Source organism: Trichosurus vulpecula, chromosome 1 (assembly GCF_011100635.1).
Source record: "Trichosurus vulpecula isolate mTriVul1 chromosome 1, mTriVul1.pri, whole genome shotgun sequence".
NCBI lineage: Eukaryota > Metazoa > Chordata > Mammalia > Diprotodontia > Phalangeridae > Trichosurus > Trichosurus vulpecula.
This window is the reverse complement of record NC_050573.1, coordinates 404685683-404703144: the sequence shown is the minus strand read 5'-3', so window position 1 is coordinate 404703144 and position 17462 is coordinate 404685683. Positions and strand designations below refer to the sequence as shown.

The window sequence follows — 17462 nt, the reverse complement described above, 5'->3', positions numbered from 1 at the left end:
CTGCAGAGCCCTAACTGGATATGCCTTGGCTCTGATGGGCCAACTCTTGTCTTATCCTGCTGGGGCCCAGGTTTCTACACTACTTAGGCTCTGCTCCACAGCAGCTCCATCATTAACATCTCCCCCTCCCCCCTTGCAGATCCGTTTTACCTATTTTCTTTCCTCCTTAGAATGGAAGCTCCTTGAAGGTAGGGATTGGCTTGCTTGCTTACGTATAATTGTATAGCAGAGAACAGTGCCTGGCAAATAGTAAGCGTATAATAAGTACTTTTTTTCTCTGTATCTATCAGAGATAAAACCAGTTGACTAGAGAGACAGGGTGACCTGCCCAAGGCTTGGTTAGTGGCAGAGCTGGGATTTGAACCTGACTTTTCTAGTTCCACATCCAATGTTCTGTCTATAATAGCACATAGCCTTCTTTTACAGGTATAGAAACTGAGATTCAGAGAGGTTAAATCCAATCCAAGCCAATAAACATTTATTAAGCACCTGTTATGTGCCAGGCATTGTCCTAAATGCTGGAGATACAATTAATAAAAAGAAAGACAGTCCCTATCCTCAAAGAATTTACAGTCTAAAGGAAGAAACACACCCAAAAGGAGGCAGGAAAGCAAGGGAAAGGGGCACATCTTGTTTGGGGAGCTGAAAACCTGGGAGAGCAGCAAATGAAGAGTGGAGTGAGTGGGGTTTCCTTTTTAGAAGGTAAAAGGAATTGCTCAGAATCCCCAGTCAAGGGCAGACTCAGGACAATAGCTGCTTTCAAGTACGTGAAGGGCTATCACGTAGAAGAGATATCAATCTTGTTCCATTTGACCCCAGAGGTCAGAAAGAGGAGCAGTGGGTGAAAATTGCAGAGAGACAGATACTTTAAGACTCAAAGGCAAAACTTCCTCGTAGTTAAGGCTGTCCCAGAGTAGCATGGATGATCCTAAGCAGTAGAAGGTGGACTTTCCCTTCCCTGAAGACCATCAAACAAAAACCAAATGATTATTTGTTAGAGATATTATAGAAGGCATGCTCTTTCAATTTTGAACTGAAGTAAATGGCCTCTGGGGTCCCTTTCAGCTCTGGGATTCTTTAGTAACCACCCCATCATTAGGAAGCATATTGAGGAACTAGGACCCTAGAGAGAGGAACAAAGCTATAGAAATCTGGGGGAAGGGTAGCCTGATGGGATGCTCTACATGGGACCAGCAGAGGACTACAAGCGAGGGTAATGGAATTGACCGAAGGACAGAAGGTTTGTGAATAGCTTTTCCTGGAGAGGAAGCATACACCTCCCCATCCCAACATGCCAGGGTCCTAGCTCAAAGCCACATCAGAGCCATGCTAGTTATGGCTCTGGTACTCAGCTGTCCTATTCAGTCTTTACTAGTCAATTTTCCTCTTTGGATTGGTATTTAGATTGGTTAATTTGAATCTTTTTGTTCATTAGTTAATGTCATGATAACTTTTTTGGTCTTACAACTGCAGCAACCATCAAAACCATTTGGTATTGGTTAAAAATACTGAATTCTCACAGCAGCAAGGCAATCCTTTGACACCTCCCTAACTGATTCACTATCCCATTCACCATAGTGGTTATTCTAAACCATTTATTTCATTGATCCACAAGCTTCACAGCTTTCTTCCCACACTCCACCCCCATACTCTCAGCTGAAGATGCTCTATCTCACATGAAGTGACCCTTCTCCTCCTTGCCAAGGCAAACTGCTCTACATGCATCCATTATTTCATTCCAACTTGTCTTTTCCAGCAGAATGTCCTCTCTATCATCTCCACTCTGTCATTGATCTTCGATCTCTCCTTATCTCATTGCCTGCTATCTGCCAACATGACCATGTCTTTTCTATCATTTAAAAAAATCATCACTTTATCTGATCATCTCAGCTAGCTATTGTGCTATATTTCTCCTCTCTTTCATGGATAAATTCATTGAGAAATCCCTCTGCATTCAAGGCCTCTACTTCTGATCACATAATTCAGCTTAAACTACCTTCTCCAATGTTATCAATGATTTCTTAATTGCCAAATCTAACATTACCTTTTCCCAATCCTCATCCTTCTTAACCTATCTACTGCCTTTTACTTTACTGATTGCCGTCTTCTCTTGGATACTCTTCTCAGCACTGCTTTCTCCTGGTTCTCCTCCCACCTGAGTACTCCTTCTCCATCTCTGTCATTGGTTCTCCATCCAGGTAATGCCCTCTAACTGTAGATGCCCCCCAAGGACCTCTCTTGTGGCCCTCTTTTCTTCTCCCTCTACACTATTTGGCTTGGTGAACTCCTCAGCTCCTGTGGGTTCAATAATCATATCTATACAGATGATTTTCAGGTCAATTTGTCCAGCTCTAACCTTTTTCCTTACATCCAACCTCCCATCAACCTCTGCCTATTGGATATTTCAAATGGATGGATGTCCCATAGACTCAACATGTCCAAAACAGAACTCATTATGTTTCCTGCCAACTCTCTCCTTTTCCAAACTTCCTCATTACTGTCAAAGGGTACCACCTCCCAATTTCCCTGCCTTCCCCCCTCCAAAATAACAAAGGGTACTATTATCCTCCTGGTCACCCATGCTTACAACCTCCATGTCATCTTCAGCTTGCATTTGTCCCACATATCCAATCAGTTTCCAAGTCTTGCTATTTCTCCCTTCACAATATCTTTCAAATACATCCCTTCTCTCTATTCACACAGCTGCCACCCTGGTACAAGTCTTCATCACTTCATACCCAGATTACTGCCATAACCTGCTGCTTGATCTCCCTGCCTTGTCTTTTCCCATTCAAGTCTACCCTCCAAATAACTGCCAAAGTGATCTTCCTAAATGCCGGATCTAATGATGTCAACTCAAAAAATTCCATTGCCCCACTCCCCACCCCTCCTCAATCACTTCCAGGGATAAAATGCAAAAAACTCGAATTTAAAGCCCTTCATATTCAGAGAATAGAGTCCATGTTTCTCTTTCCAGGCTTCTTACATTTTACTCTCCTCCCTATATTCTACAATCCAGCAACACTTGCCTTCTTGCCATTCTTTGCGTATAACACTGACTCCAGACCTATTCACTGATTGTCCCTGATGCCTGGAATGAAATTATCACCCCCATTTCATGACCTGCCTGGCTTCGCTAGCTTTCTTCAAGACTCAGCTTGAATCCTACTTTAGGCAAGAGGCTTTTGACAGCTCCACCCAGCCCCTACTGCTAATTCCTTTGAGATTACCTCTAATTTATGGAGAGAAAGAGAGAGAGAGAGAGAGAGAGAGAGAGAGAGACAGAGACAGAGAGAGAGACAGAGAGAGAGAGAAAGAGACAGAGAGAGAGAGAGAGAGAGAGAGACAGAGAGAGAGAGACAGAGAGAGAGAGAGAGACAGAGAGAGACAGAGAGAGAGAGAGAGAGAGAGAGAGAGACAGAGACAGAAAGAGACAGAGAGAGAGGAGACAGAGAAAGACAGAGATGGAGACAGAGACAGAGGGAGAGGGAGAGAGAAAGAGAGAGAGGGAGAGAGAGAGAAAGGGAGAGAGAGAGAGAGGGAGGGAGAGAGAGAGAGGGAGAGTGAGAGAGAGAGAGACAGAGAGAGAGAGAGAGAGAGAGAGAGAGAGAGAGAGAGACAGAGAGAGAGAGAGAATCTTGTATGTATAGTATTTTCCATATTGCCATTTTGCCGTTAGAATGTGAGCTCCCTGAGGGAAAAGAACAGGTTTTTGTCTTTCTTTGTCTCCCCAGTACTTAACTTAGCACAGTGCCTGAAATACAGTAAAGGCCTTATAACTGTGTATTGTTCAATGGGTCCATTCATACTTTACAAACATCCAGGCTTTAATAATTACTTTCTTTCAACTGAGAGCCATATTGAGAAGAGAACAGTGGACGTAGATGGATTTAGTTTTCAATTCTGCCACAATTTAGTTCTGTGCTTTTAGGCAAAGTTTCTTTTAGCCTGAGGGTTTTCATTTTTGAAATGAGAGGGCAGAAAACATGAGAAGTCAGCGTGGAATAGTGGAAAGAGTGTTGGATTTGGAGACAGAGGATCTGGGTTCACATCCACCCCCTCCTTCCACTTAGTACTTCTGGGACTTTGGACAAGTCACTTAGCATGTCTAGGCCTCGGTTCTTCATCTGTGAAATGTAAAATGAGAAGGTTAGACTGGATGGCTTCTAGGGTGCCTTCTAGCCCTACATGTATGATCCTAAGGTGATTTTTCTATTCTAAAATTCTGTAATTCTGTCTGTAATCCCAGGAGATCTTTATAGGTGCCATATTGTTCTTGGTCAACAAGGTTCCCATGTCTTGATTCTAATCGTTAATGATGTCTAGTGGATCATGGACCATTTCATGGTGGATTCATCCAGACCTTGATCAGAACAGATCCTAGGCTCATAGACTCATTAGGCCTAGAACTAGAAGGAAACTCAACATGTCTAACCTCTTCATTTTACAGATTGAGGAACCCCAAATTCAGCGAACTTAGGAAATTCATTCAATCTCTCAGAGAGTAAAAGCATCAATGTGTATGTATGTGTGTGTGTGTGTATGTGTGTGTGTGCGTGTGTGTAAATGTTGCCTGTGAAAAGTTTGGAAAAGAAAAAATAGACCATTCTCATCATCGTTAATATTATTATATGCTTATCCTGCCATTAACTTGCTGTAGGAGTTTTAGCTTATACCATAGCTGCGAATCATAATTAAATTCCCAAGTATATTTCAAAACGGTTCCTCATTCAGATTAACTCAGCCAAACTTTTCTAAATATATTGGATGAGTCAGTTTCCAAAGGGGAAGGTTGCTTACAAGCTCTGGTCACATCTACTTATAATTAAGTCTAATTAGTGTAAAATACTCTCAGACTTTATATAAAAGACTTTGCCTTTATATTTACACCCTCAGAATGAGCCTCAAGAAATGAAACCCATTAAAGAGACACATAAATGTGTACATGGTGTCTCCTGGCTATATACTCTCCGGGCCAGTGCTAACATCTTGTTACTTGCTGGGCTGCGCAGGAAGTGGCTTGTGGCCATACAATCATTCAATTATCTAGTTATAGGCATTTCCCACCCATTTCATCAGCCATGGAAAAGTCTGCTCTGCCTTTGTAACCGAAAGCTTCTGTGCTAGTGAGACACCACTCAGATATGCTGTTTTCACAAGTAGTCTGAGAACTATTGAAATCGTCTCCTTGCTGTCCTTGGGAGCCACAAATAATGGGATCCCAAGGATTTGTGGTGGCTTTAGCTTCTATCTCCAAACTTCCTTGACCCCAGCTGTGTTGCACATGGGAATTCCTTGCACTACACACCTTCCACAAGATGATTCAATTTGAATTCTAAAAACTCCAGATAAGCACCCACTTCATGCTAGGCATTGTGCTAAAAGGTGGGGATCTGAAGATAAAACAAGTCTCTTCCTTCAAGGAACCTACATTGAACTGAAAAGAAACAATGTATACACAGATAAGTATGATAAGTACAAAACACATGAAAGGTAGTTGGGAGTGGAGGAGAGCACCTACCACTGAGAGGCTACTTGTCAATAGCCAAGTTGATACCCCTAATCAGAGGAATAGATACCCTCTTCTTATACCTGATTATTTCCATTACTGAATTCTATTCAACAAACATTTGGCACCTACCATCAAAAGAGAAGAGGAAGGAAGGAAGGAAGGAAGGAAGGAAGGAAGGAAGGAAGGAAGGAAGGAAGGAAGGAAGGAAGGAAGGAAGGAAGGAAGGAAGGAAGGAAGGAAAGAAGGAAGGAAGGAAGGAGGGAGGGAGGGAGGGAGGGAGGAAAGGAGGGAGAGAGAGAAGAAGAAGAATGGTTCTTTCTTCTGAAATTATAAATAAGGTCGGGACCTTTAGCCTGCTCCTATTCTTTCAGGTTCTCCTAACTCCAGAACCAAACCAAGAATTAGTGAAAAAGTACACAATAATTGGGTCAGTGTGGAAAAGGATTTACTTCAACAAAGGACTTTTGTATAGTGTTTTCCAGTTTGCAAAATCTTTATCTCATTCTGATCTACAGACATTGTCACTCTCTAATTTACTGATGAGAAAATTGAAGCAAAGACACACAGGACTACTAAATGCCAGAGGCAGAATTTGAACCCAGATCTCTCCTAATTTTAGATGCCTCACCCAGTGCACAGCAACATCACTACCTTTTTTCTAGGTTTTGAAATATTTCTTGCTGTTATCTCTACATCCAAAATACAAGTTCCTAAAAATGCAAACACATCTTCTTGTGCCCTGTGATTGCACTGAAAAGACCCCTACAAACTTCAGGGTTTTTTTTAATAATTTGCTATGTTCTAGAAAACACTCACATAAAAAGTTGTTGTTTTTAACAATTATCACACCTCATTGCTGTTAGTGTGAACATGACAGGAGTCATTTTCAGAATTAAAAAGAAAAATTGAAAAAAATTTTGTGATCATTCCTTCTGGTTCTTGGCCTTTGAGTGAGTATGAATTAATACCATTGGAGATGGCAGCATGAAACTTGAGAGAAGTCAGAAGACCTGAGTTCACATTCTGGCTGTCACTTAATGATCTCTGTGACTTTGGGTGAGTTATTTTAACTTCTCTGGACCTCAGTTTCCTCAAGCAATAAAGTGGGGGAGGGGGTTTGAACTCGAGGACCTCTAAGGTCCCCTGGGGCTCTAAACATATGATCCTATGACATTTTCTGTTTCCTAAATATGATAAAGCTAAAAGGATTAAGGTGTGGGAAAGGGTAACAAAGAATTCTTTCATCCAAAGCAAAAACAATGGAATTGGGGAGGGGGAATGTTAGTGATAACACTGGGTCCAACAACAGGTGTGCCACCACCCCAGGAGAGGGGCTGGCCTGTCCTCCCCACCCCCAGAGAGTTCATGGCAGAGAACCTTCTGATAAGATGTGGGAATAGTGGTCACTGTGGAGAGGAAGTAGGCTTACAGGAGAGAAATGCCTACCAGTATGGTGGTGCCCTGAGGCCAAGCCCTAGTCATAGCCCTATGGTTATCCCTTCCACATCATGGGGGTTAGGGACGAGTCACCTCCTAATCTGGAAAATCTGTTTAAAATTCTTTGGCTCTCCCTTCATACCAGAGAAGAAAAAATCCTTTCTATTTATGGTATTAAAAGATAAAATATGTTGATATTACACAATTCTATACATATATTTTATGCATTTCTGAGTTTCTAAACTTTTTCTGTTTCATCTGCTGGCCTTCATATGATGCCTATGGCTTCCAGAACACCTCCCCCAAATTCCCATTTAATTTCTTATGTCAACCCGCCATCTATCAAAACCATGATGGGGAAAGTGGAGATGTGGAAGGGATAACTATGGAATCTGAAGGTGTATCTAACTCAGTGTAACTGCTTTCGATGAAGTTTCTGTGACCATGTAAACGATAGAGCTAGAGCTCCAGATCCCTATCATGAACTGTTGTTATTGTCAGCATCATCATTGTTATTGTCATCTCAGTCCTGTCTGACCCCATTTGGGGATTTCCTTGGCAAAGACCCTAAAGTAGCTTGCCGTTTCGTTCTTCAGCTCATTTTACAGATGAGGAAACTGAGGCAAACAGGTTTAAGGGACTTGCTCAGGGTCACACAGCTAATAAGTGTCTAAGGGAGGATTTGAACTCAGGAAGATGAGTCTTCCTGACTTCTGGCCCAGCGATCTGTGAACTGCTCCACCTAGCTGCCTACCAAGCATTGGGACAATGTAAAGAGGCCACAGCAAATCAGGCATAATGTACAGAACCAGAAAGGCCCATCCAACTCAACTAAGTTAGAACCAAGGCACAGAAATCTCATTTTTTGAATCTACAGATGATTATAGTAACAGGCCATTTCACTTTTCTTTGACTGGACTTTGGAGTCCTCTAACAGAAATCAGCAACGACTGACCAGTGACAGGAAATACCCCAGGAATCATCTGTCCTCCCCACTGAAAATAAATAGATTTCAAAATCAATCACAGCCACTCCTTTGGCATTGCCTAAGAGACAAGCAGCATGTCTGTTGACCAGAGATTTGGACTTCTAATATGGATTTTAGAAATAAGTCTTTTGACGGATGGAGCTATGACAAGGTGAGCCCATCACTTTTCCCCTTTGCTATGTAGTTGTTATTTCATTCAATCCACCTAAACATTTATTAAGCATCAGCCCTGGTTCAAATCTCAGCCTTGTCCCACAACTTTGGGCATTATGAAACCTCTCCGAGACTCAGTCTGTTCCTCTATAATGAGGATTAGATTAAATGGGATCTAAGGTCCTTTCCAGCTCTAGATCTAGGCACCTCTGATCAGAAGCACAAAAGATAAAAATGATAGCCCAGGCTCCAAGAGCTTGCTGTACTGCGGATACAATTTATACAGAGATAAGTATAATATATGTTATCTGAGAAGGAAAGACAGAATTAGCTTCCCAGATGAGGCAGTAGCATATGAAGATGATAAGAATTCCGGGAGGCAAGGCTGAAGGGAGAATCCATTGCAGGGGAAAGACTAGAAGAAGGGAGACCTATTAGGAGGCTATTATAATAAATCTGAGCTAGAGGTGATGATGGCCTGAACCAAGGAGTGAGTTCAGAGAAGGGGATAGATGAGAAAGGTTATACAAGTAGAATTGTGGGGACTTAGCAAGTGACTGGGTAGGCAGGAGGAGGGAGAGGCATAAAAAAGAATTGAGGATGACTGAGATTGAAAACTTGGGTGACTGAAAGTGGGGGAGAGGGTAGAACCCTTAACAGAAACAGGGCAGCTTGAAAAAAAATGGAGGGTTTCAGAAGAAAGATGGCGAGGACTGTTTTGAATATTTTGAGCTTGAATTTGCAGACAGGACAACCAGGCTGAGATGTCCAGCAGGCAGTAAGAGGTGCAAGCCTTGAGATTAGGGTATAGATTAGATCTGCTTGTTGCCTACATGGAGGTCATTATTGAACTGAAGGGAGTTGATACTTTGACCAAGGGAAAGAGTATGGAGCAAGTAGAAGACCTACAGCAGAGTTCTGGGGAATACCTTCACTTAATGGGTAGGAGATGGAGGAGAAACCAGTAAAGAAGATTGAAGAAGAATGGCAAAGACTGGTCAGAGAGCAATGTCCCAGAAGCAGTATGCCACAGTGAAGAGAGGCTGGATCTAGAGTCAGGCATCCTGAGTTCAAATTCTTGTTCTGCTATGTACTATCTGTTGTGGTCTTGGACAAGTCATTTTACTTCTCTTGGCCTTAGTTTTCTCATCTGTAATATGAGAGGCAGCTAGGTGGTGCAGTGGATAGAGTGGGAGGCCTAGAGTTCAGAAGACTTATATTTCTGAGTTCAAATCCTCAGACACTTAGTAGCTATGTGACCCTGGGCAAGTCACTTTACCCTGTTTTCCTCAGTTTTTCCATCTGTAAAATGATCTGGAGAAGGAAATGGCAAACCATTCCAGTACCTTTGCCAAGGAAACTCCAAGTGGGGTCATGAAGAGCCAGACATGACAAAATTGACTAAACAACAAAATGACCCCTAGTGTCTCTTCCAAATTTAAATCTGTAGTCTTAAAGTCCTAGGTAAAAAATAAACTCCTAGTAGCACCTGCCTTCTAGGGACCCAATTCCTGGAGCAAGAGTCAATGAATGAAAAAAGTAGCATGTATTAAGCATCTACAAGAGACAAGGGAGGCAAATACAAAAGGAAGAGTGCCACTGCTCTCAAGACCTACCATTCTGATGGAGAGAGACAGCACTTAGAGGGGAACAGTGGCCATGGAAGGACCCTTCTGCCTGGATGGGCATGAGGATGGGGAGCAAAGCCATGAGGTGGCTGGTTGTCACATTCTTTCTGGAATCATTCATTTGATTAATGTTCTCAGATGTTGTTCTTAAGAACAAACCCCACAAATCTGAAATCATTTTAGAAAGAAATGCATTAGGTCATTTGGTAGAGGAGAGAGACTGGGAAAGGACGCATGGCTCCCTCTCCTCTCGGTTCTGGAAGGTTGCTATTATACAGGATTTAGAGAAAGGAACCCACACTTGAACCATATGTACTCAGTTAAGCAATTTTGCTGAGAGGGCAACTTTAAAGCAAAGTAGATTGAGATGGCTATTAGTAAATAGAAACATTCCTGGGGGAACCCAAAATTCCTTGTAGCCCTCTCCAACATTCCTGGAGTGTTACTGAGGTCACAGCAATGTTCTGGGGGCAAACAATTTCTAATCCCATAAATTGGATCTAAACAGAATAATAAGTAATGTTTCTGAACAATATCACAAGTGATAAATAATAATCCACATATGCATGTGGCACCAAGGTAGATGGCAAGCTAGTTATGGTGACTTGGCTGAGTTGGCATTCCATTACTCCCCAATCAGGACAACTTGGTCCCAAGGCAGTGTTCTACAACTGAGTGGACAATGTGGAGAGGCCAAGGGAGAAGGGAATAAAGAGTATATCCAGAAGGTAGGGGTGGGTGGTTAATCATGTCAAAAACTAAGAGGAGAAGGACTTGGCAGGGGCGGGGTGGGGGGTCATTAGAATTGCAGAATCATGGACTAGGAGGCAGGGGAGGGTAGGTACTGTGGAAAGGTCAGGCTGACCTTGATAGGGATGAGAGTGTTCTTAGAGGTACCAAGTAGAGGGATATTTTGTCTAAGTAGAGGACAACTATAAATCACAGACAGTAGGCGAGCAAGAGGAGAGAGTTTCTGGGTGGAGAACTAATTGATTGGGACCTTCACCCTCCAGAGACCTGTGATGATCAAACATATGCTGGTATGAGGAGTGAGCTATTCTGACTTAGCAGTAGTCTAGGTCAGCACTTAATAGATGGTCAGGTCAGATGGGCAATTAGGCACACCCCTAAGGACCTTAAGTGAAGTTTTGGCCCTCTCTAGTGCCTCTGGCTCCCTGTGGTCTTATGCTTCTGCTCTAGTTCGGAGTTTTCCTCACTAAAGACCCTCCAGAGGCAAAGGAGTAATATGTGAATCAGTCCTGGAGTTTGTGTTCCCCAAAGTTGAAACCTGTGTGGAATGAAAGACCCTCACCAATTAAAAGTTAATAAGGAGCCATCTCAGGGTGGGAACAGAAATAAATTTTATTCAATTCTTGAGGATTGGGCATCCCTGCTAGAACGAATCCAGCAAGGGAGGCATTTTACAAGGGGCAAGGCACCCATAATTATACCTAACACAAGAGAATTCCTGCCCACCTCTGACCCTTCTCACCATTGGCTGGGGGGTGGACTTACAATCCGAGCATGAAAGCTAGACAAAGAACCAGGAAATTGAGGCAAACAAAACTCCAATTCCCATTCCCTTAGTAAATGATTACAACTTAGGTGACATCTATATATCTAAAGAAGGAGAATAGGATAAGGGGATAGGGAGACCCTCTCCATTCTTCTACAGCACTTTTACAGTAAAGGAAAACAGGTCACAGTGACCCTATTCTTACTGAGCAACCAGAACCAGAAGAAAGAACAAAAAGTTTCAGGGTAAACTTTCCCAGAGGCTGAGCCATCAGACTCTCACGACCTCGGAATTTTTTTTTCACTTTCCTATTTCTTGATTTTTAAATGTTTCTTAGTATAGATATGGATATTTATATATATCTTCCCTGTGAAGTCTTCACATTTTATTTACTTCACACAAACCTGACCAAAAAGAGAGTGAGAGATGGTGTTGAGGGGATTTAATTCCTTTTTTCTGGGACATTTTCATGATGTGTTTGAAGGACTGAAGGAGTTTTGTTGTTCAGTCTTTTCAGTAGTGTCCAACTCTTCATGACTCCACTTGAGATTTTCTTTGGCACAGATACTGGAGTGGTCTGCCATTTTTTTCTCTAACTCATCTTACAGATGAGGAAACTGAAGCAAACAGGGTTAAGTGACTTGCCCAGGGTCACACAGCTAACAGTGAAGTGTCTGATGCAACATTTGAACTCAGGTCTTCCTGATTCTAGACCCCCTTCTCTACTCACTCTGCCACCCCTCAATTTTAGGATGAAAATTCTTGTTTTTATTACACTTAACTCTTTACAGGTTAATATTTTTTAAACTCGAAGATCTATTTTCTTATTTTTCTTTTTGTTTTTGTTTGCTTCAGGAGATTTTAAATTTAAAGGCCAGGGAAGAATAAAGTTGAATCAGAATGCATATTTATTTTTTAAAATTCCATATAATAGAAGCCTACAATTTCTTATATAGTCCCTATCCCTGTTCTTTGTATCCTGAAATGTTTATTTGTTAATGTTTTTAAGTTATACTTTAAAAAAGGAAAAAAATATTAAAAGAAATTAATGTTTTAGGATCCATTGTCTGGGAGTCATACATAGGAAGGATTATAGGGGAATATGATTCTAGACCCAGGTATGAGATAAGGAGGACCTGGACCAGAGTGCTGTCAGTGGAAATGGAGAGGAAGGGAAGTATAGCCTCTGCAGTGTTTCAGGTCTATTTCAGTTTGTACAAACTCCTTTTATATCTCCAACTGGACAAAGATCAATCGATCGACCAACAAGGATTTATTAAGTGCTACTGTGTACCAGACATTGTGCCAGGCACTGGAAATACAAAGACAAAAGCCCTGCCCACCAAGACATCCCTGGATATTCTTCTGATATCCCACTGCATCTCAAATGAGTTAGATTGTCCTTTCCAATCATGTATTTTCATGAAGTGCATTCAGAGCAAAGACCTGGGAAGGGCTCCTCCAGATATTAGAGGTGATCACCCCACTGTGACTTCCCCTTGAAAGTAGTCCATCCCTTGACTCACTTCTTAAAGAAGCCTACTCACTGAATGGGCTTTACCTCACTCAAAGTGAGAACCTGAAAAGGTCTTAGGCTGACAGGGCCAGGGTCTCCCAATGCATCCTGGGCCATCTCCAGTCATCCTGGTGAACATTAGGCCACTGGACCCAGATGGCTCTGAAGGAGAAAGTGAGGCTGGTGACCTTGCACAGCCCTCCCTCACACAAGTCAAAGTCAACTGCGAGTCATATCATCATTTCCCTGATGTCATGATCCTCTTTGAAAACAAAGGCCTAACACAACACAACCTCCAAATCCTGTTACACTGCCATAGGACAGATACAGATTCTGATACCCCTAATTCTCTTTAATCAATAGAGACCTCCTTTAGTTGGATATACCAGAAATTGAGGTCAGGGACCATGTCGATTTTCATCTTTGTCTCTGCAGCACCTGCCTGGCAAATAGTTGTACGTAATAAATGCTTAATTAATATATTTTTAACTAAACTTAACCAGGACTACTAACCTAGAAAGTCTTTCTCCACAGATGAGCAATGTCATCCCTTTAAACACTCATAAAGAGAGAATGAACAACATCCATTTCACAATTTAACTAACAGTTCAAAAGACGTTTGGGGATAGTCAGTTGTCATGACTTTATTGGTATTTGATGGATCGTAAATTCCTATTTGGCATCCACAGAACACCACGACCTTCTGTAGTATTGCTGAATACATACAAAAGAGGGCTTCAGAAAGAGATGAAAATGTGTAAGCATGACACGAAATAAGATAGATGAGGCACCTGTTCCTCTTCATCTCATAGTGATAATATAGTTAATCAGAAGCAAGATTGGTTAGGTTCACACGTAATACATCTGCCTGACTGGCAAACATTCAATGAATGGCCAAGGGTAGGTGAAACGGGAGAACTTTTGTTTACTTATCATTAAAAGAAGCCATTTCCACTTTCTATCTACCATGTGAATATATTATATACACCACCTGCTACAGCTATCAACAACATTCAAACACTCATTAAGCATCTGCTGTGTACAGGATGCTATGCTCAGTCCCAAGGAGAAATAATAGTAATAATAGCTAACGTTTATATAGCACTTGCTATGTGCCAGGCACTGTGCTAAGCACTTCACGAGTATAATCTCATTTAATCCTCAAAGCAACCCTGGGGGGACAGGTGCTATTATTATCCCCATTTTATTGAAAAAACTGAGGCAAAGAGGTTAAGTGACTTGCCCAGGGTCACACAGCTAGTAAGTGTCCAAGGTCAGATTAGAACTCAGGTCTTCCTGATTCCAAGACCAGAGTTCTATCCACTGTACCACCACCTACTTCCCCTAAGATCATAGATTCAGAACTGGAAGGAATTTTGGAGTTGATCTCATACAAAACTTTTATTTTAGAGATGCAGAACCTGCAAACTAAAGAGATAAAATAGTTTGCATAAGGTTAGATGGATCCATAAGCAGCAGAGCCAGGAAGTGACCCTGAGCCCTGTGATGCTAAATCCATCACTGCATCAAATACATGATCTTGCCCTCACGGAGCTTATAATCTAATATGGAAATTAGCAAAATATAAGGAAGTATCATATGAAATTATGTAAGTGCATCAAAGAAGTCTCAACAAAGTGCAATGTGAGGTTGGAAAGGGAGAAGATCATGCCATCTGGGGAGATCAAGGAAGGCTTCTAGGAAGAGGCGGCATTGGAGGGAGCCCTCTTTCAGCAAGTCATAAGTGGTCATCATTGACCACAGATCAGTGTGTGCCTGTAGCTAGGCCTGCTGACCTAGTCTATGCATTAGCTATGGGAACATATAAACAGCGTCTCCTGAGCCTGGGAGCAATTGCTGGTTTTGTTAGTTACTCTTTCAGGACAGCCGAATCACAAATTTTATGTTTTTGTTGACTTGATTTGTATAGCTTTACACTCTGGATAAACCCAACATCTGGTCAGTTCAATTGTCAAAAGACCATTTGAACAGTCCATACGTAGTAGGGGAGGCTTTTCTGAGTATTTATTTTTAACTCACTCTTAAGAGGGAAACTGTGGCCAATCAGGCAGAAATGTTTGAATACTCACATAAATATGGCTCTGATAATGTCTCCAAACCAAATAGCTTTGGTCATTCAATTTTTATAGGGAAAGAGATTAGAAGTTCCACTCTTTTCCAAGTCTTCTATCATAAACCTACTACTGGCCTCTCTGAGCCCCTTCATAGACCTTTACTGACTATGTTTTGGGATGAATGAAGAAGGGAATTGTCCCTTTTTTCCACCTGAATGTCACTCATTTTATGGTTGTCTTGCTTATATTAGGCACTCAATAAATGCGTGCACCAATGTAGGCATAGGCTCAGAAATTAAGGGGAATTTAATTAAATTCAACTCCCATTTATCAAGCACCTACAATGCTGTGCTAGGTGCTGGGAACACAAACACGAAAGCAGTCTCTGCCCTCAAGGAGCTTCCATTCTAGTGGGAGGAGAATATTGAAGTAGCAGCAAGATTAGCTTTTCTCCCCATGATGTCTAAGCGGACATATTTTTGTGCCTTCCAAAATTCAGAACTGACCTGAATGAGCATTGATCATTTTTCATATTGTCAAACCTAAAATATTGAAGTTTTCCAGTATTACTAGTCCATAATGGGGAGCCATTGCATAGGGGAGACCACCTCATAAAAATAATAGGTAGAATTCATATGGTGCTTTAACATTTGCAAAACTCTTTACAAATATTATTGCATTTTATCCTAAAAAACAACCTTGAAAGATAGATGCTATTATTATCCTCATTCTATTGATAAGGAAATTGAAGCAGACAGAGATTAAGTGACTTGCTCAGGGTCTTCCTGACTCCAGGTCCAGCACTACTATCCACTGTGCTATGTAACTGCCTAGTCAGATGGGTCTTTGAGGACTTTAGTAACTAAAACTTCTTGACTAGGATTCAAATGGGTCTCCTTCCTACCAAATTTCATTCTATAAAGAATGATTTATGGAGGCTCCAATGTATACAGAGATGGCTAATGAGAAATATCTTTTTTTTCCTCTCTTATGTGAAAAGAAAAATATATCTTTTTTCCATTTCCTTTTTTTAAAACTGTTGCACTGAAGTTTTCCTTCATTCAATCATTGCACCCTCCCCCCACCCCTGTCAAAGAATCATTTTCTCATTTGGAAAATATTTTCGTTTGCTGAGGAACCTGGCTTACCAGAAGAGGTTGGGGAGGGGAGTCGCCATCATTTGAACCTTATGTATTTACCCTGACCCCTTCTTAAATAGAAAAATCAATTTGAACAGTCCAGATTCCAGGCTGTGCAGTGCCCTGCTGAGGAGACATGAGATCCAATGCATACCCTGGAAAGGCTGCACTGCCTTTGAAGTCCCTCGCCCTTGGTGCCTGCCATGTTCAGCTGCTCTGAGGAGGAGAGAAGGCCCCTTGAGCCTGGCTCTCCTGACCCAAGCAGCTGCACCACAAAGCTTTCTTTGGCTTCAAGTCTCATTGCTTGTAGGCTTCTATTTGGAGACCTAGCAAGGGGAGGGAGAAGTACATGATTACCGACGTTTTATTACATTTAAAAATCAATTAGGAATACACACACACACACACACACACACACACACACATATACACACACACACATACGCAAGCACACAGAGTCCAGTATATTTTCCTAATAATAACAACATCAGAGTCAGGATGGGATAATGAATACAAAGTTGTCCTTCGAGCCAAAAAGGCCTGGGTCCTAGCCCTGCCTCTCACACAATCTGTGTGACACCAGACAAGTAACTTAACCTCTCTGTCCTAATTTAAGTAACTCTCTACAGGAGTTCTTAACTTAGGAACTCTGAACATAAAAACTTAAGTGAATGAGAACTTAAAAAACTTTTTTATAACTATTTCAATATAATTAGTTTTCTTTGTAATCCTATGTATTTTATTTTATGCCCTTAAAGACATTTCTCTGAGAAGGTATCCACAGGCTTCATCAGATTTCCAAAGGGATCCAGGACACAAAGACAGCTAAGAAACTCTGTTCTAAGAAGAATGCTCTGCAAATAGAAATTGCAGAGAAGGCACCAATATGCATTGGTAGATGGAGTTTCCTCATCTGGGAATTCCCTCTACTATTGAAATCACTGGTCACGTCCCTGTCCCATTCCCTAATAATAACAATAGCTCACACTAACAACATACAGCTTTGATATAGTATTCGCTCCCCATAATAATCATAGCAGTTTGCATTTTGTAAACATGATCTCATTGGATCCCCTCAACAATCCTGTTATTATGCTCATTTTCTAGGTGAAACTGAAGTTCCCTTTTCTTTGATTTGAGACATAGACCTAGTCGTGGTATTGCCAGGTCAAAGAGCATGCACAGTTTTCTAGTCCTTTGGGCATAGTTCCAAATTGCTCTCCAGAACGGCTGGATCAGCTTACAACTCCACCAACAGTGCATTAGTGTCCCAATTTTTCCACACCCCCTCCAGCTTTTGCCACTTTCCTTTTCTGTCATATTAGCCAATCCGATTGGTGTGGGGTGGTACCTTGGAGTTGTTTTAATTTGCATCTCTCTAATCAGTAGTGATTTAGAGCATTTTTTTCATGGGACTTTCTTCTGAAAAGTGCCTGTTCATATTCTTTGACCATTTGTCAACTGGAAAATGGCTCTTATTTTTACAAATTTGGCTCAG

General features: G+C 41.5%; 1 protein-coding gene across 1 annotated transcript in view; it reads left to right on the top strand.

Annotated features, from left to right (window-relative positions):
• Positions 1-7962: 7962 nt before the first annotated feature.
• Positions 7963-17462, top strand: part of C9 (complement C9) — a 65386-nt gene continuing 55886 nt past the window's right edge. The window contains exon 1 of the mRNA XM_036759060.1: positions 7963-8088. Within this exon, the coding sequence (XP_036614955.1) occupies positions 8012-8088 (77 nt within the window). The 5' untranslated portion in view covers positions 7963-8011. The remainder of the gene's footprint in view (positions 8089-17462) is intronic.